The sequence below is a fragment of the Cheilinus undulatus genome, linkage group 19 (genome assembly GCF_018320785.1).
Source record: "Cheilinus undulatus linkage group 19, ASM1832078v1, whole genome shotgun sequence".
Taxonomy (NCBI): Eukaryota; Metazoa; Chordata; class Actinopteri; order Labriformes; family Labridae; genus Cheilinus; species Cheilinus undulatus.
In genome coordinates this window covers 34,849,617-34,870,100 of record NC_054883.1, presented here as the reverse complement: position 1 = coordinate 34,870,100, position 20,484 = coordinate 34,849,617, and the positions used below count along the sequence as shown (strand labels likewise).

The 20,484-nt window shown below is 40.0% G+C and overlaps 1 protein-coding gene across 3 annotated transcripts in view; it reads right to left on the bottom strand.

Annotated features, from left to right (window-relative positions):
- Window positions 1-20,484, bottom strand: part of drosha (drosha ribonuclease III) — a 216,738-nt gene that overhangs the window by 106,273 nt on the left and 89,981 nt on the right. For all 3 annotated transcript variants that reach the window (XM_041814120.1, XM_041814121.1, XM_041814119.1), the window contains exons 21-22: window positions 10,967-11,066; window positions 6,442-6,544 (exon numbers count right to left, since the gene is read on the bottom strand). In XM_041814120.1, the coding sequence (XP_041670054.1) occupies window positions 6,442-6,544; window positions 10,967-11,066 (203 nt within the window). The remainder of the gene's footprint in view (window positions 1-6,441; window positions 6,545-10,966; window positions 11,067-20,484) is intronic.

Sequence of the window (20,484 nt, the reverse complement as noted above, 5' to 3'; positions counted from 1 at the left end):
TGAAACACCAGCGGCTGACAGTCACATTAATAACCTAGAATGAATTATTCAAAAACGCTCAGGCTCTAATCCATCAAATAATATATTAAGCCGCTCCCTCTCAGCTCAATGGGGGCTGAAGCAGCAGACGGACACAGAAAGCAACACATTAAAAGGCAAAAAAATAATAATAAAGGAACAGTGAAACCAAAACAAGGGAAATAGAATTTTTTGTGACAAAGGAAGACAGAGTAACATCAAACGTCTTAGTTTTCAAAAAACGAGGCAGGGAGCGGGGAGGGGTGAGACAGAAACAAAAAAAAAAAAAAAAGTGGGTGAGCAAGAACTCCAGCTCCGCTACCATCGGAGCAATTAACAAAGGGAGCAGCACTCACTCAATGAATACACCGGCTGCATTGTGTGTGAATCTGATATTCAGCAAGTGAGAGATAATCCTTTCTCTCCGTTCTTTTAATAGGAAGAGCTTAGAGAGGGCCCTCACAAAGGTTCACCATCTGTATCCCTCATGGCTGCTGGCAGCGTATAATCCACAGATCAACTGTACAAGGAAATTAGGGCCATAAAAACAGAGTGGGGCCGCTTTTCTTCTTCTCTCGATTCTTTTCAAACAGTTCGGTAGGAAGGGGAGCGACGTGGCTTATCAGTGAAGAGGACCTGCGAGGAAAAGAACGGGAGGGCAACAGGCACGCAGAGTTTCTATGAATAAGCAGAGAAAGTGGTTTCTAAAGATGTAAAGTGGGCAAGAGCAAAAGTACAGAGGAAAAAGAGGGTGAGAGGGAGAGAAAAGAGGGAGGGGGTGCTAGAGAATGGGAGGTGCGCAGGCCAAAAGAGCCCAAATGAGAATGGCCCACTCCGGCAGAAGTTAATGACAGGGGATCAGAAAAGCAAGATTTCCATTCAACACTTTGAATTATTCAGGGTTGCAGGGCACCCATTTGCATTGCAGATGCCTTTGCTTTCCATTCCTCTACTGCTCTCCCTCCATTCTTCCTCTCTCCCTTTTTCTTCCTCTCCTCTGTCTCGAGCTAGAGAATGGCCCTGCCTCAGGGTTAGCAGATAGACACATTCTCAGCTCCACGGAGGAAAAGCTTCGCCCATGCAAAGCAGGAGATTATCTGCCATTTCCAACAAAGCCCAGGTTCAACGGTCACTGTGGCAGAGAAACAAATAAAACAAAGGTCAGAAAACATGCATAGTAAGCCGTTAAAGCTATCTGCCGGGGCCTTGGAAATATTATGAGCATGTCATATTCCATCACAGCTTTCAGAAAAGGAGTGCATTTGAATTCAACGGGAGTGCACACTGGAGGATGTTAAAATGGGAAGGGAAAAAAAAAAATCAAAAAGTGGCGCTACCTTTAGAGGAGAAGTTAGTGACAGGTCTGCAAGTGTATATCAGTTGATGTGGTGCCTGCTGCTTTTGGGGAAAGTGGCGGTTTGACGTCTCTGTCAGGGCTGCGTGAGGATGAAATGACAGCGTTTGTATGCCCCTCGTACCTTCCTGCGGCACGTGTGAGCGATCTGAGTTTGTCGTGTAAGGAGAAAATGCGCCGTTCAGCGAGAGAGTCGGAGGGCTGCGAGGGGGGGGCAGAGGGAGATGACAGAGTGACAGGATGACTCATCATCTGTGTGGCGCATCTTTCACCTAATAACACCCAAACTCTAGATCACAGAGGGGGGAACAGAGAGAGAGAGAGAGAGATGGAGGAACGCAAAGGGACATAAAGAGTAAGTCAGAGACGTGGAGGAGGGAGGAGGCAGATAGACAGCTCAACGACAAGGTCTTAAAGGAGGCGTTTGAGCTATAAAAAAAAACCTGAAATGAAGATGACAAAAGTCTCTGTGAAAGAACAGAGGCAACATCAGACAGCATTCTCAATGCAACGACTTTGTACATCTCCGATGTGTGTGCATGTTTGCCCCTGAGCACGAGTGTCTACGGTAAAGAAAGGGAGGGTGATATTTTTGAGTTAGCAATCTAAAACCCATCACCACAGGGTGCTCTCTGACAGCAGTTTTCTCACAGGTCCTTTTATGCCAGCATGGCTGTTTATTCATCACTTTTATTACAGTAACTAAACCCTCAGACCACTTTTAACAGATGAAGACCTACAGTACCTATAGAAAGTATTCACCCCACGGAAGTTTTACCCTTTAATGGATTTTATAAATCAATCATGGTAATCAAAAAAACTGTAAGTGATGTACAATAAGTGACTGCATAAACATTCACCACCTTTAAGTCAGGATTTAATAGAGTCCCCTTTGGCTGCAATCACAGCACTGAGTCTGTGTGGATAGGTCTCATCTGACCAAAGAACTTTCTTCCACTTGACCATGGAGTCTCCCACGTCTTTTGGTGTACTCTACTCAAGATGTAATCTGAGTTTTCTTCAACGGAGGCTTTCTCTTTGCCACTCTCCCATAAAGCTTTGACTGGTGAAGAACCCGGCCACCAGTTATTGTGTGTATTGTATGCAGAGTTTCTCCCATTTCAGCTGCTAAAGGTTGTAACTCCTTCAGTGTAGTCATAGGTGTCTTGGTGGTCTTTCTCACTAGTCTCTGTCTTGCATGCTCATTCAGTTTGTGAGGATTGCCTGATCTAAGCAGATTTACACGTGACATATTCCTTCCATTTCTTGATGATGGTTTATGACTGAACCCCGGGGAATGTTCAATGCTTTGGAAATTTTTATGTATCATCCTCTGACTTATACTTTTCTGACTTATACTTTTCCTTTACCTTTTCTGCGAGTTGCTTGTAGTGTTCTTTTGTCTTGATGGTGTAATGGTAGCCAGGAATATTCATTAACTACTGACTTGACATCTCAGACACAGGTGTCTTTATGTTACAAGCAATTGAGACAAATTCACTGCACTCAGGTGATCGCATTTCACTGATTGTGAGACTACTAGCACCAATTGGCTTGACTTCTGATGAATAAGGTCATTCACTTTAAAGTAGGTGAATATGTATGCCATCACTTATTATTCCTTACAACCCGTATGCAAGGACATCCAGAGCAGGATCTTGGTTGTGTCGATCCTCCTTCTGGCCTGATGGTGCCCTAAAGCAGGCCTACTCGCCATTACATGCTTTATTTCAGCCTCGATTTTTGGTCCAAACATGCCTAAAGGTTCTGCACAGTACCACTGACTCCATTTGTGCTGTGATTTGTTGTTATGGAAGTGGTGGTGGGTCCTGACACTGGACCAGTTGAGAACGACTGTTATACATGACTATACATCTTCATTTTCCCATTTAAAAACAACCATTAAATTTGCTTCTAGCAGCAGTGCCAGACTGATTGTTTCACAGGCAAAGGTGGGTTCAGCCAACCAGGGATGTCACTGTGACACTCTAGGATTATGGGTAATGTAGTGCAGTTGGCTATGATTGATTATGAACCAAATTTTTCTTAAAACAAGGTCAATGACATGAGAAAGTCTACCTTGACTGGTTATGAAATTATGCATAATAATCAAATCTGAAAAGCAGCACTGAATGAGTGATGTTGTGGCTGATAAAGGACAGTAGGAAGGAAAGGGTTGGCATGTCTTGTCTCCCCTCCCGTCCAGGCCTTTCCATGATGTTCTAAAGGCATTTTTTTTTAACTCCAGGGTAGATGAACCTTAGCTGAAACGCTGGGGTTAAGTTACTCTTTAAGTTGAAATTTGATAAAGGAGCAGAAGAGGGTGAGAGGGAGGGAAGGGAAAGAAAGAGAGAGAGCTATCAAGAGTCCTGGTCCTGCTGCCTTGCTTGAACGTGTGCAGAAATGAAACAGCGACAGCCACAGGACAGAAGAGATTACGACTCCGTCTCTGCCGATAATGAACCCGTAACAAGAACGGAGGCCCCAGGGCCAGCAGGGTACCGTGGTGCCAGTCAGCACTTTCTCCCTGTCGCTCTTTGCACACTGCTGTTTCGGTTCAGGGGGGGCAGAAGATCTCTTTAAAGCCACCCACTTTCTGTATCTATCATCAGGGGAGCGCGGAGATGGCTGAACTGGTTCAATCAAGATGGTGATAAGATGAAGAAAGCTGCCGAGTCCGCAGCTCTCCAAGAGCGAGGCTTAGCTTAGCGCTGCCCATGGGGTTGGATGGAGAGAGGGAGACCATCTCTGTTGAGAGAACTGTGTGTGTTTTGTGTGAGTGAGTTTCCAGCGCTGGGTCCTAATCACTGCACAAACTCTATCACTGAAGTGCTAGCGAGATGAGTAGCCAGGCTGTGCGTGTTTGGTGGGGCTAAAGGAGTAAAGCAGGGCTCTGGGGATCGTCTATCCAGCCAGAGGTCAAACCACATCTCCTGAGATCAATAAAACTGTGTAATGTTTCCACAGCCTAATGGGAGATCCACTGCAGCTATTTACACAGCTTATCACACACATAAAGCTGGGATAACTATTAAAAGACTTTTTTGAGCACAGGAAGTTAGCAGTTAAAATAAAGGAGAATTCCACTGTTTTAATCCTGGATCCTACTTTTACCTCTCATTGGATCAAAATGAACATAGGTTGCAAAAACTATTGGAATATGTCCAGTAGATCTGCAAATATGTGAAAAGATTTAACAGCTGCAATGCCAGTGACCTTGATCATAATTGCAGCTTTTGGCACAGGAAGGCTCATATTATCATCCTTATTGTCAAAGCAGATTCTGGAAGGATTCTTGGAGAATAAACCTTATGTTTCCAACCAGAAACCCTGAAATAATACATTCATAAAGTTTCCTGGGTCCTTGCATTGAATATATCTCACTAAACATGGTACTTGCTGTCCATCATTTGAGGGATTTGAAATGAAATGAATACCAAAGTATAATGTAACAGCATTTAGTCAGGGTATCACAAATTAAAAAGGGATAATGCCTTTTAACACATGTTACAATACTAGAAAGCCCCTCCCCCTCAAACAGGCCTGTCATGCCATGTACATTCATGAACTGACATACTCATGTCTGTCCATGCAATCAAACAACAATACTGCTATCGATTTTAGTGTCAGTATGTTGTAGTTGCCTAGTCTGAAGTCTTGTGCACTGCAGAACAGGTTTTCATTGAGAATATTTCTGTACTTTGCTCCATTCAACCCTGGCCTTGCTGCTATATCCCCCCACAGCATGATGCTGCCACCCTCATGCTTCACTGCTGAGATGGTATTCGGCAGGTGATGAGTGGTGCCTGGTTTCCTCCAGACATAATGTTTGGAACTGAGGCCAAAAGTTCAATCTTGGTTTCATCAGGACAGAGATCCTTGTCCTTCAGGAGATTTTCCTTCAAGTGGGCTTTCAGGCGGTTTGCACTTAGGAAAGGCTTCCATCTCTCCAATCTGCCATAAAGCCCAGATCAGTGGAAGGGCTGCAGTGATGATAGTCCTTCTGGAACTCAGCCTGCTCAATCAGAGTGACCAGCAGGTTCTTGGTCACCTCTCTTACTAAGGCCCATCTCCCCCAATCGCTCAGTTTGGACAGGAGACCAGCTCTTGGAAGAGTCTTGGTTGTACCAAACTTCTTCAATTTCAGAATTGTGGAGGACACTTCAATGTAGCAGAAATGTTTTTGTAGCCTTCCTCAGATCTGTGCCTGTCATCAATCCTGTCTCTGAACTCTGCAGGCAGTTCCTTTGACCTCATGGCTTGGTTTTTACAGAAAATTTTAAAATTCTGTTATTGATTTGTCATTATGGGGCATTGAGTGTAAATTGATCAGACTTTGTTTTTTTTTAACTGTTGCTTCAGGCTGTAACATACAATTGAAAAAAAGTGAAGGGGCTCTGAATATTTTATGAATGCAATGTGACTAAAGTTGCCTGCAGACAGCAATAATATCCTGTATTTTGCTAGGAAAAATGGAAAATGGATGCTTTTGTAAATGTCATTTGGTGACAAATATGGTGTACCATCTGTTTCTGAACAAAAAAAACTCCTCAAAAATTAGGTATCTTTATAGATTTGTTACAGTAAGAAACTTAGCCTCTCATTTGCAAAAACAGGCTTTTCACTAGATATACTTTGACTGCCAGCATTGGCCTTAAACGAAAATATTTCAATCATCACAGCCTGTCTCATGGCTGCTGGCTGACACAATCTTCTAGACTTATTTTCTACAGTTTTAACCTAGATTTACGCACTTAAGCTGGTTAAAAATACAACAAAACTGCCTTTAAACACACTGGTGTGTATTCACAGTCCCAATAAAATACAACTTCATGCTGCTGCAAAGTCTTGTACAGTAGCACTGCAGTAAAAACAGAGTATTAAACCCCCTCTTTCTCTTTGTGTTGTGTTTGTAACAGCAGGGAGATGGTATTTGTTTTCAGCGTATGTAAATCTATCCTTTTAGGAATACATTTACATATTTAGTTCACTCAAAATGCATTTGTCTTTCTCTGTTCTCCTGCGCAGCCATCATCCCTGCTTCTATCCGTGTCTCATGGGAATCTCACCGATAAGAGCCTCAAAGCAGTTGGCCATGGCGTGTCGCAGGTCCGACTCCCGGCACAGATCTGGTCCGTGTGCGTAGAGCATGAAGCGATCTAACTCCAGCTTCTGTAAAACACAAACACATTCATATCATGCCACTGCCACCAACACCTCCGTAATAGCCTCTTGAAAAAGTAATAACATTTTTTGGTGTTGCACATTTTCATAGGCCCTCCGTGGAAAACAAGGAGACGAGAGGAAAAAAAAAAACACAGGGCCTAAAAAAACCCAAGGGAAATGAAAAAGATTGCCTGCCCTTGCTGGAAAAGGTTCTACTTCACGGCACTGACAGATGTGCCCATGTGTCGTCCAGCTGTGGCATGATGCACTAAGCTGACACAGGAGGAAAAATGTACGCTAACGCTCATACATGCACACGCTAAACAACACAGGCACACACGCATACACAGAGAGGCAGGCATGCCAGATAATCCCAAGATAAATGGTGAAATCGTGCAGTGGTGACCTTGATTCAGACTGTAAAGTGGTGAAATCCTTCTCTGCTGAACTTATTACAATATCAATGGAATGAACTCTAAATGTATGTACATTAATGATAAGAAACGCACAATAAAAGAATGCCTGATCCTGCCACAGTCCTACATAAGCATAGAAGAGAAGCAGGATCAAATATGTGACCTCACTGATGATGAAAAGACATATTATTGTAATTGTCTGTGACCTTTGTGTCGTTGTGATATCATGTAACCTTTTATGTGATCCAGTATTATTTCATGATTGTATTTAACATCCATTCAAACAGATGTATTGAATCCACAGCTGATTAAGGAATATGTCTATGACCATGCTTCACAAACATTAAACATTATCTACTTTAATTCCCAAAGCATTGGTGTCATTGTGCTGTCAATATACGACACATGAAGCGTACATGTATGCCTGCTTTTTTGACATGCCTATATTCTTGGACACAATTGTTGCAAGATGTTTTGTTGAATTGTGTAACTGTCCTACATCACCTCCTCCTTTATTTATATTTATAGTGCCTAAAAAAGTATTCACCCCCTTAGATGTTTGACTTCTTTGACAAATAACAGATTTCTACAAGGTAATGTTCATAAGATAAAAAAAATACGTAATGTAAAATAAGCGACTGCATAAATATTAACCATCTTTAAGCCAGGATTTAGTAGAGTCACCTTTGGCTGCAATCACAGCACTGAGTCTGTGTGGATAGGTCTCAATCAGGCTTACACATCTCGACACTGCAATTTTACTCCATTCTTCCTTGCAAAACTGCTGATGCTGCCACCACAGTGCTTCACAGTGAGGATGGTGTGTTTGCAGTGATGTGCAGGGGTTGACGTCTTGTCTGGTGGCCAAAAAGCCCCATTTCGGTCTCATCTGACCAAAGAACTTTCTTCCACTTGATCATGAAGTTGTTTGGTGAACCGTAGTCAAGATTTAATCTGAATTTTCTTCAACGGTGACTTTGTCTTTGTCATTCTTCCATAAAGCTTTGACTGGTGAAGAACACCGGCCAACAGTTGTTGTCTGCAGAGTCTCTCCCATCTCAGCTGCTGAACTTTTAACTCCTTCAGAGTAGTCATAGGTGTCTTGTGGCCTCTCTCACTAGTCTCCGTCTTGCATGGTCACTGAGTTTGTGAGGCGGCCAGATCTAAGCAGATTTACAAGTGACATATTCCTTCCATTTCATGATAATTTAATTCAACTAAACTGCGGGGGATGTTCAGTGCCTTGGAAATGTTTTCATGTATCTTCCCCACGACTTAAACTTTTCCTTTACCTTTCCCTCGAGTTGCTTGGAGTGTTCTTTTGTCTTCATGGTGTAATGGAATACTGATTAACCAGTGACATGACCTTCCACTGTACTCAGGTGATCGCCATTTCCCTAACTGTGAAACAACGTCTGTTCAGTTAGGTCAGTTTAAAGGGGTTAATATTTATGCAATCACTTATTTAATTTACATGTTTTTGTGTAATTGACAATACTTTGTAGAAATCTGCTTTACTTTGAAATTAAAGAGGGTTTTTTTGTTTAGGCATTATTGCCCATTTAAGGATACCTATAGCATTCTTTAATTCAGATTTAAAAGCATCAAGGTGTCCATCATCACTTCACTTTTGCAGTTTATAAAGCTCACTATAGTTGAGTTTGAATAATTTCGATAATCTGCTGGGGTTCCACAAACACATCACAGTCTTGGTCTCATAGTCTTGCATTTAAGACTTTTTAATACTTTTAAAAAGCTTTATTTTTGGCTAGATTGATTGATCAACTTGTAACACTTTTTAAGATAATATGGACACGCTGGAGTTGAGCTGGTACAACACAGAGGGAGTTAACAGCGTGCCTGCATTCTTCTGAATATGATGGTGTAGTTTGATTAAACCGTGATGTTACAACAATGTGCAGTGCTTAACAAATTTATTAGACCATCTGTCTCAGAGACTGTCCAGCATCATGAAGTGCTTTAATGCGGACTCTTTCATTTTCAGTGAGCTCTCCACATTTTACCATTTTGAACAGGAATGAGGAATTTTAAACTAAGTTCACCTTTTTATACCCAAATTTGAGCCAGCTCACTGGGCTTCTCTGAGAAGTCAGAAACTAATCAAGCATAACATTCAACCACTAAAACTAATTTTTCTATTCAGAAATGCAAGTAAATAACTATAATTTCACAGATTAATCAAGAAATAATAATGTGCTTTACTATTTTTTCAGTTTTTTTGTAAATCAGTAAATTTGAAAATTCATTGATAACAATAATAATTATATTTTAGCATTAAAAATATCATTTGGGTTAAAGAGCTTCTACATATTGGTGTATTAACCATTGCAGAAACATAAAAAATGATTTTGGTTTAACCAATGTTAACCAATGCTGTTAATTTAGGGCAGCTGTGGCATAAACCTTATTTTGGGTGGTGGTCTAATAAATTTGTTAAGCACTGTACATACAGAAAATGGAAAGTTAACTTTAAAACTTTTTAATAGTTTTTCATGATCCTCTACATGTTTTTAATAAACCTATAGAATCTTCCATTCCTGACCAGTTACATTAACAACACAACACAATAATGAAATGAAAATGCTGGTAGTATTTCTTTCTGTAGCACGCAAATTAATCCGTCAAAAGGCATTTTAAGATTAGACCAGGAAAAAATAAGACATTGGACTGATACCATAAAGCAGTAGGCAATGGAAGGATGCATTTTTCTACTTAAATGGCCTAAAAGTAGTCATAACAATCTAGAAATACCTTTTGAGTTTTGCGCTGCAGTTAAAACTTAAAGTGGAACAGCTAAGACCCTTCAGTCGTGCATTAAGGACTTTTTAGTCTTTTCTAAAAGCCTTAACTCTTGCTAAATCAATTAATCAACTTTAAATCCTTTTATAAGACCCTGAGGATACCTTGTACAATGAAAAATAGATAAAAACATGACACAGATTCTCATCCTAATAAAAATACTAATGTGATGCCAATGATGGTAGTAATTATGTTCATTAAATTAAAGATCATCAACAAAAATGTGGATTTTGCACATATGAAGTAAATGAGTGTTGCAGTGTGTTTGATATGGGTCAGTGAAACTTTTTGCTCTGAACCAAGTCAAAAGTAGCACAACTCCACTTCTCTGGAAGTACACCACAAACGAACACCCGGCAAAAAACAGTCAGGGTGCTATTTAATTACGGCTGAAAACTGTTGGTGGTATCCCACCCCCCACGACTGCACACACAAATTAAATCACAATTCATAAATACTCCAACTCAGAGGGAAACCCGTTCTGACTTTTAAGCCTTTCGACTGAAGTGGCGGATTGCTGCCGTTGCTCGCTAAAGATATTTTTTTGAAAGATAATTGCGAGTGTTCTTGAGCGGGCGGCTTTAGAGGAGCCTGGTAAACAAGTTGGCATCGTCGAACAGTGTATCACACTCACTTTACCGCGAGCGGCAAATTGAAACAAGCCAAACTGCTACACAGCACTAATGCAGATTCAGGCGGCTGCATCTTTGTATTCAGCGGGGAGCAACATGAAAGATTGAAGTTTTTAATTGCTTTCTCCACATCACGGGACGATTATTGTTGTGTTCTTTACAAACGTGCCAGAGAGTGAGGCTTGGAAGTACGATGCTGCCAGCAGGAGAGAGGAGGAGAAGGAGTGAAACAGAGGGGGGGCCAGAGATAACAGAAACTGGAGAGTGTTTCAGGAAGACCTCTAGGGGCCCACAGGGACCCCAGCCGCACTAGTCTAGCCCTCCAAAACAACAACCTTTTAACTCCAATTACAAACCTGAGGGGGCAAAAAAGAGGTAAGGATGGCAGAAAGACAAAATTACCGTTTTCCCCAGCGTCCCCTTAGACAGAAGCACAGTCATAATGAAGAGACAGAAACAGTAAGGCCATTTCAGACACGTTCTGCTGTCAGCTCCAACACCTTTAATGCTCTGACCTGTAGACCAAGGACCTGCTATGAGTTAGAGGAGGAAGAATTTACCTTGGCTAGCATGGCTAAGTGTTGGTTCTGCACGATGGCTGTTCTGTAGGTGGCCAGGCCGCCCTCCTCTAAATTTGGGAAAAGGTAGTACAGGTGGACGCTGCAGACAAGGGAAAAGAAAGAGAGCAGATAACAGCTGGTGAAGAGGAAGTTACCACGTATAACTTTCATGTTTTGATAAGAACAAACCCAGACTTCCTTAAATTCTTGGCAAACAAGAATTTACAGAAATAAGGAAAATTATTTTTTAATATCTTTTTTATATCAAGGGAAGATTTGTGTTTTTAGTTTAACCATTCTAGTATTAAAAAAAAAAAAAAAAAAAAAAAGGTCAGAAACAAAAACAATATACAGTATGTAGAGTCTGCAACCAGAGGATCTCAACTAAGGCAAAGAAACGTATGAAGCACCATTCAAACAAAAAGCCATTTAAAGTGTTTCACAGAGCCAACAAAACACATTTGTAACAAAAATGCTTTTTCAATCAAAACAATAACTCAGGATGATGTCTTCAGGCAGCAACCAAGAATTATCATGAATATGGGGACCATGAAATGTGTCAAAATGAGTGTTCAAGTCCTACATGACCTTGCCATGAAAATATGAGCTGTTTCAAGTGAGTGCTTTGAGACAAATCTTAATTCTATTACTAAGTGAATTCCTCAGCAGTGTTAAACATGTAGATTATTTTTTACTGTGCAACTTTTGGCTGTCCCAGACAGAACCACAGATTTTTTTTTTTTTGTATGTTTTTTTTTTTTTTTTTTTTTTTAATTAAAAATGTTCCAAAATCTGCAGAAATAAAAACTGACTTTTAATGGAAGCTTCCTTGCATCTTAAATATTCTCCACTAGTCTTTCATATTTCATTTCAATAAATGAATTGATCAGTTAATCAAACTATTTGCTGCCCTTTTCTTTTAAAATTGTGAAGCACAAAGTGATTCACATATAAATACATTAATAATAGTAGATTATTTAGTTAAATTTAAAATAAACAGAATAAAATAAAATAGTGCAACACTCAGGCAATAGATAAACAGTAAAATAAGATAAAATGCTCAGTTGGTGGAAAGGGCAAAGCAGTACTGAACCCAGATCCCAGAGCTGTAAGGCGCATGTCTTCCCCAAGTCTTCATCCCCTCATTTCCTATCTCCAGCTGTCCAATCAAAATAAAACTAAAACGCCCCAAAAAGATATTTTAAAAATGACAAAAGAAAACACAAAATAAATTGATAATTAAATCTGTAAAATTTGCTAAAATAAGACTGTTAACTACTAAAAGATATTTCAATTAAATATGTTAAAATCAGATAAGAAAATACTTAATATAATTTGGTCAAAACTGCTGTATTAAAATATTAAAACAATTACGAGATTCCTGAAACTAAAATAAAGTAAGACAATATATAAATCAATTAAAAAGACAAAGCTGATGAAATAAAATTGGTGCAAAAATTCAAGCAGCCTTGCTTAATTTAATGGTTTGTTAGGTTATCACCAAATCAGCACCTCACTGAACACCATAAAATGTTCCTCTAGTGTTGAAATCCAACAGACATGAAGAGATTTGCCTCCTTGAGACTGTTCTGGAGGTGTATATGTTCAGAAAACAGCTGTTTGTTAAAGACAATTTTGCAAGAAGGTAATAGAATTAGGTGTATTTTCCACATGTTGGGGGAATAACTCAGTAATTCATCCATTCTTTATTCCAGATAACTTGTTTTGAGTCTGGAAGCTCTATTTTTAAGATAGTTTTGGGTTTATTGAGATTAAATGTTTTAATAAATATTGGGAAATGAAAACTTGCTGTTTTATTGGCAGGTTATTTTGGTTAACCCCTGTCTTTTTTTATTATCTTGTTAGTTGAACTTCAGACAAAGGTTATCTTCAGACAGCAGAAATGAGGAAGAATATTAACTGTTTTTTTTTTTGTTTTTTTTTAAACTAACTGTCAGAAGAAGGCACAAAGATATTGGTTTCAATACCTCATGCTGCATTTACCAAATTTTGCAAGTCCATGTAATTAATTTTCTGAAGCTTTCTATTTCTTTTCAGGTCCGTGTTGGAACCCAGAAATGGCCACAGACGCTTCAGTGGTTCCACAGCTGGGTTCCGGGCGAGCAGGTTCCATTTTCATTACGGTCCAGCATCTCACTAACCACGGCGTATCATTTGATTTCATTTGAATTAAAACAGGCCATTTAATTCAGTCATTTCTAATCAATGCAAAGAGAGGAAAGCAGGTGGCATTCAGTATTTTTTTCCAAATTCACCAGAGGTCTATTTGTCAAGCTATTGTGATCTTAGTGTGGAAACAAAGCACTTGGAATTAATAAAACCCACTTAGCGTAATGAAAAATAATTAGACCAGAGACACTTGATGTCAGTCACAGAGACATGCTAACTGTGCATTCTTCAGGAAATAACAGCACTGTGGTTTCACCTCAAGCTCATTAATTAGAAAAGGCTGGCTTACATCATAAAGCTGATTCATAAAGAAAATGTTCAACATGAAGTATCGACCCTGCAGTATGTCAGAGAGTCATTAAATGAACATAGAAACTGAGAATCTTTCCCTGCCAGTAACCATGAGGCTCATCTATGATATATGTGGTATGGGATTTTTACCACATGTTCTGCAGTGCTGATCATTTAATGGAGAGGAATCCAGTGGTGTTTACTCACTCTGAATCATTCTTAAACGGGAACTGATTTATGCTCAAAACACAGGACATTTCTTTCACATATGTCTGCTAATAGAAATGCTTGAGATTGCTCACCAGCTAGAGAAAAAAATGGTTTTATAAAACATTATCATCTCTGACCACATCCTGCAGTCAAAAACTGTGATCTTACATAAATGACTATGGGAGTTGCTTGTATATGGCTTCCTTAACCACTGAAGTACTCGATTATTGAAGATTCATAACTGTACCACATGCCATACACTGTTATAAAGTTACAATTCTCATGATTATGAACACATAAACTTCTCCACTACAGCAGCCACAATCTATGCATTTGTCAGACAACAAACTACCAAACAAACTAAGGGTCCCCACAATCAAGATCCAGTTGAATATTTAGTCTCAATACATCATTACATCCAGAAAGATCCATGGACTGAAGTTTTATGATGTCACGAATTTTCCACTGTTATTCTTAATAGTCCATTTTATTTGTATTTTTCATGCAAATATTTTTCTTCCATAATGCAAAATGGCTGCAAACCTCTGACCTTTAGATTGACACCTCATTTGACCATTTGGGACCTTTTTAAGGCCAGGTATGCATTGTGCAATTTTAAGCCGACCATACGACGGTCGTGGCAGAATGTCCTCTAATACCGTGCGACTAAATCGCTTACAACGCACGACCATCGCGCACGAGTTGTGTGCTCACACTGTACGATCTGAGGGTATGCATGAGCTAAGTGCACATACTGTGTGAGTGAAGTCAGGATGGACTGTGACAGAAATCCACCGAGTTTGGTTTTTAAAAAGTCTCACACATTGAGGGTGAAGTGTTTCCAGTTATATACTAGCTGTTGTCAGGGTAATTTAGGACGTCGCCTGACCGTTTAAAAAGGAAAACAATCCCCCAGAGTTGTTTATTCTGCCCACATTTCTGCTCTCACTGTGAAGGGTCAGGAGTCGTATGACCAAAATATCAAACATACCAGAAATCCTCCTAACCAGTCGGGAGCAGGTTGTTAGGTCGTAGTCGGGCTGTGGTCGGCCATCGTACCCCCCTGTACACAGCAAACGACGCCCGATTCGACTGAAAGTCGGCCCGACTTCAAAGTCGACTCAAAGTTTGTGGCTGTATCGGAGGAAAATCGCCCAGTGCATACCCAGCTTTACTCTATCCAAAGCAGAGGTGTCAAACTTAATGTGGGTCAGGGGCCGCATTTGCTCCAATGAGAAATCCTCGGGCCACACTATTTGTAGCAACATCCATTCATCTTCTTCCACTTATCTGTGGTTGGGTCACGGTAGTAGCTGGTAGACTAAGTTGACTCAGATTTCCCTCTCCCCAGCAACTTTTTCCAGTTCCTTCTGAGGGATTCTGTGGTGCTCCCATGCCAGTTGGGATATATAATCCCTCAAGCGAGTTCCTTTTCTTCCCTGGGGTCTCCTCTCAGTTGGACATGCCTGGAAGATCTCCACAAGGGAGTAGACAAGGAGGCATCCTGATCAGATACCCGAATCACCTCAAACAGCTCCTTTCAATGTGAAGGAACAGTGGCTCTCTGGTGCTCCTCACCCTAGCTCTGAAGCTAAGCCCAGACACCCTCTGGAGGAGTCTCATTTCGACTCCTTGAACCTGCAACTTTGTTCTCAAGTGTGAATGTGAGCATGTCTGGTTGTTGAACAGTCCAGGGTGCACCCTGGCTCTCGGCCAGTGACGGCTCCCCACCACCCTGAACAGGATAAGCAGTGTAGAAAATGGAGGGATGGAGGACCACGACAACGGAATTGGAGGTGCTTATTCTCATACCAGTCTTAGACCATCCCAGTGCCTACTGGAGGTCCCTGGCTGAAGAAGCCAACGGAACCACATCATCTGCAAAAAGCAGAGATAAAACACTGAGCTCCTCTGAAACCCTCTTCCCCCAGCTGCACCTCGAGATCCTGTCCATGAAAAATTAAAAACAAAATCGGGGACAAGGAGCAGCCCTGGTGAAGGCCAACATGTACCGTACACGTCTGATTCTGTGCTCAGAATGCGGACACAGCTCTCACTTTGGTTTTACAGGGGCCTGATGGATCGCCTGAGTGGCCCCAGAACGGAATATTCCATATTGTAGTGACATCAGTAAGACCAAACACTAATATATGAGGCAGTGGATGATCTGTGACTTTAAATGACTCAATACTAGATGCATCTACTCTTTAATGGGTACTGCATGTTTGAACATAATAATGTTAACAAGCCATTTAAGACAGTTAACCAGCAAGAAATTTGAACAATTCAGACAAAAACATTATGTTTCCCTTGCATCATTTAACAAAAACACATTTTTCTAGATATCAATGTTTTTATCATCCACTGATTATGAATTTGTAAGACTTGATGACTCATTATACGAGTTATGGCTATAAAATAATGTCTGTGCTTATTTGAATAAAACCACGTGGTTCACAGTTCCACTGTGTCTTCTAAATTAAAGGTCTGCTATACACTCATAACTGCTAGAAATTTCCAATAAGTGATGTCTTATCCTAACCTTGCAAAACAGATGGATCCATCAGTCTCTGTGTTTCTGTGAATCCATCTTGCAAAGCTCCCATCTGAACAGTTTGGGCCTGGTTAGAAAGTGACAGGACCAATCAGTGTCGAGGGGCAGTACTTTCAGGTTAAGCAGAGTCGTGACGTAAGCAAGAAGCGACAAGAGGCTGATGCATCTATGGCGGAAGAAATTAGCGTGGATGCTGCTAAAGTGCCAGTTTTTTTAGAACTTGATGAAATTTTTTGGTAAAAGAACAAAGAAATTTGAACATCGAGTTGTTTCTTTTCAAAAACATTAAAAGTCAGGTACTGACATGAGTCGCCATGGTTCGCGTTTTGCACTTCGCTATGGAGTTTAATCCTTGGTAGCAGCGCATGCGCATCTCGGTAGCAGCTATGAAGGCATGCATTTTGTTGCTCTGATTGGCCCATAAAGATGTGATAGAACGTTCATCCAATCACCGTCCAAGTTTTTTTTCAAAGGCTCTGCCCTTTCCCAAACACACATCCATCACATGTCAAGTTAGTCTTATCCTTGTCTATCAATAAAGGCATAAAAAGGACAAAATATGTCTTGAAATAAATGTATCTACAAAAAAAGTTACAGCATCAAAGTGGGAAAAGTTAGCCGGCAGTAAGCCAGCTACCCAAATTTCCCAAAAGGTAAAACTTCTGTTTTGTTAATGGGGTTTGGTTCCTTTAGGAATTGTGTCCATAACTGCCTTTTTTTGTTTGTTTGTTTGTTTTTGTACTGGCAGAGCTTATTACTAATTAAATAGTCAAAGTTGTCAAGCATTTTCAGTGCTCAGTGTCTTGGGTGCAAACTGTCTCAGCATCAGCTGATTTTGCCACTGTTCCCACATCACTCAGTTGGAAAAGAGCTCAACCTTTGAAACACCATTGCACTCACCACTTCTTTAATATTCCTTTGATTAATAAATAAATAAATAAAATTTAGAAGCAGCACTTCAGATATCAACTTAATCAGCATAATATGACCTTGAGTCATAATTAAATGTACTGTTAAAGTATAAGTGCAATTATTGAATTAATTTTAATTTAACAGCGATGATTCATTTTATTATAGTTTAAGTACAGAGAATAAAGCAGATGTGCTGCAAAGAGAGTTTCGAGCTATTGCTAACTCTTGTTTCTGGATGGGCATTTGAGCAAACAGTGAACATTTAGCTGCATAAAACAGCACCATGCTTTACAGTCTAAAGATACAATAAATACAAAATTTGCAATAAAACTAAACATTAAGTCTACAGACCAATATAAATCGCAAGATTAAAACACATAATCTGAAGAGGAGTACAGCACTGGTTTAACATTTGCCTGCATTTCACCTTTTCTGTAAAGGATTTTAAATCCTCATTATTATCAGTATTTGTGTTAGTTTGCAAACGACGCCTCTAGGGTTTGGTGCTGTTTTTCATTGAGTCTGTCTGTCTGTGTTTGGGCTGCAATGCAGGTATCTGATTGGACTGCAGATTAGAGGAGAGTGATTGGTGTGTTCTGCCTTGTAATTGGCTGAGAGATTATGGTGCATGTTTGAAAAGAAGCTGCAGAAGCCTTTCTCCTTAGTCCCAACACTACAACAGTCATCCCTAGCACTTTTTTTGTGAAAATTTGCTTGATCTGCATGCGGTTACATACTTTCAGAGCACATTTTGAGTGAAGACTAACATATCAATAAAGTTCTGATTATTTGTAGATTTGAGGCAATCCCTGGAACCTCTATGGATTTAACATATTTGGATTAAATCTTCATCATTGGGACCCTTTCTGATTCAGCAAAACCCTTTTTATTTAATAATATGACCAGAATAGTACAGGAGAGATTCAAATTCAAACTTAAATGAGTAGTTTGTTTGTCAGTCATCTGACAGATGTGTAGGTTTGTGGTAACTGGGTTTATTGGATCTTGAAATGATCAGTTTGACAAGAATTATAACTTTCTAGCACTATATGGCATGTTAATAATACACACAAGTCATGTAAATAATCATGATCGTGATGAGCAAATGCACCAACAGCCCAGGAGCAGGCTGTTTGAATTCTCAACAGGTTAGTGGTAACGCTAATGCCTGTGAATTTAAGTATGTTTAACTGAGTCACAGCCTTTGAAGTTGATGTCTTTGTAAAAGACTACAGCATTGTTTGGAATCAGCCATGTGGTGGATTTCATGAAACAAAGATTTGGCCTACATTGCAGTACTTCTGGGAAAAAATTTTCAGCCATGAGACACTCATCATCCCAGGATCCTTTACAGCCCTTAAATGACTCATTCTCTTCTCTAATGGGAGGAAACCTGAGGAGACTCTGCAGGGGTCAAGTACAAGATTTTTTTTTCCTTCCTTCTATGTCATCAGGACAGGAGTGCTGCAGAAAGCCCACTGGTATCCAGACATGCAACTCCTCCACCTCAGGAGAAAGCTACCAGCCCTGCTCTCATTTGAAAGCTGAATCTTAACGCCACAAGACTTTTAACTTGCTGGAACCGTTTAAGGAACACTGATGAACTGATCTCTGCTAACATCTGAATCTGTTTGATATTGGACTCAAATCATACTTTGACCACAAGTAAGAGGTTGTGTTTGGGCAAAAATTGCTGTAGGAAGCATTTAATTTGCACTCTTAGAAAGTTGCATTGCTTGTCTTATTCTCCACTCTGATAGAGAAAACCTGAGGAAACTCTGCAGAGGGCCTACCCATAATAAAAGCCAGTGTGACCCCCACACCACCCTTAGAGCTACACCATCCCCTGCACTTTCCAGCAACCGGCCAGCTGCCTAGCTCACACGTTAGTGCAGTCAGAAATCGGCCAATTGATTGCAATAGTTTCTTTCCTTTTTTCTAAGCCACCAGACAGAAGTGCTTCAGAAAGCCCTACGGAATCTGAAGGACACAAAACTCTTCTCCTGCCTCAAAAGGACAACATGAACCCTACTCTCATCCTAAGACTAAATCTTGATGCCACAAGACTTCTAAATTGCTGGAATCGTGTAAGGAACATTGATGGACTGATCTCTGCTCACATCTGAATCTGCTTGATATTAGACTCAAATCACACTGTGATCACAAGAAAGAGGTTTAATTTAGGCAGAATTGGCTGTAGGAAGTATTTAATTTTTACGTGTTGAAAGCTGCATCTGTTCTCTTATTGTCTCTGCTTGCTGATTTGCTTTTCTGTGTCCATATTAATCCAGTACAGTGCCTTTACCCACACAAACATTAGTGACTGCTGTCAGAATTAAAGTCTAGCCACTGGGTTTCTGTGTTATGAAGTGACCATACTGAGATTGTAGACTCCATGCCAGGGAGCTTTCATTGTTGTATGTCCACCTTTGCTTTGCAAACATTCTGTTTTGTTGTAGTTTAGTTTCATAAGCTATTTGCTTGATTAAGTGTTGATTCTAATTGATGCTGCTTTGCTAAATAAATGTTATTATAGATTTAAAATAATCTATTTAAATCCCAATATTTATTAAATAATGTTATTGTCTAAATCTTAATTCTGAGACAGACCTCTGCTCCATTTTAGTTGATGTTCCTTGAATTTGAGGTAGTGTTGATACAATTGTAATTGTATTTATTCATATTGATAATTAAATGAATAATTCTAAATATTTTTATGATAACCAACAACTAGCATTAAAACCTCAACAGCCTAATGAGGTAAAAATTTTTATTAATTGTGCCCATCTCTGCATTTAGGCACTAAAAAAAAAAAAAAACAAAACAAAAAAAAAAAAAAAACACCAAGATGGAAAAATGCAAGCATTTTTCTTCAATAACATTCCATAAAAGTTAGCAAATTTGATTTTCAAGCCTTTACTGATTAGAATAACTAAAAAGTAAAATAATCTTCTACCTCTAATGAATGAATGTAGCTTTTCAGGGAGAAATTCACAAATATTGCAAGTTCACTTTTTTCCTTGCATCATCTGCTGACCCTTTTAAAAAATCCATCTCCCCTGACCCCCCTCTGTTTAACACTAACTCCCTGTGTTGGGCCTTTTCAAATGTGCAAAATATTCTGTTGGCTGGACAGTGGAGGCACAGATAGCCTCCAAGGGCAGCGTGCGTTGGAGGTGCACGAGGCAGTTGGCTGGATCCGCTGTTACCCATTTAACTGGACAAGAGGCTGATAAATAATTCAGAGGGCCAGAGTGTAGGCCAAGCATGTCTCGTCAGACGCTAACAATCAAAGAAGGAAGAGGCAGAGGAAAGAAGAAGGGGGGAGAGGGAGGGAAAAGTGGCGAAACATGCCCAGAGA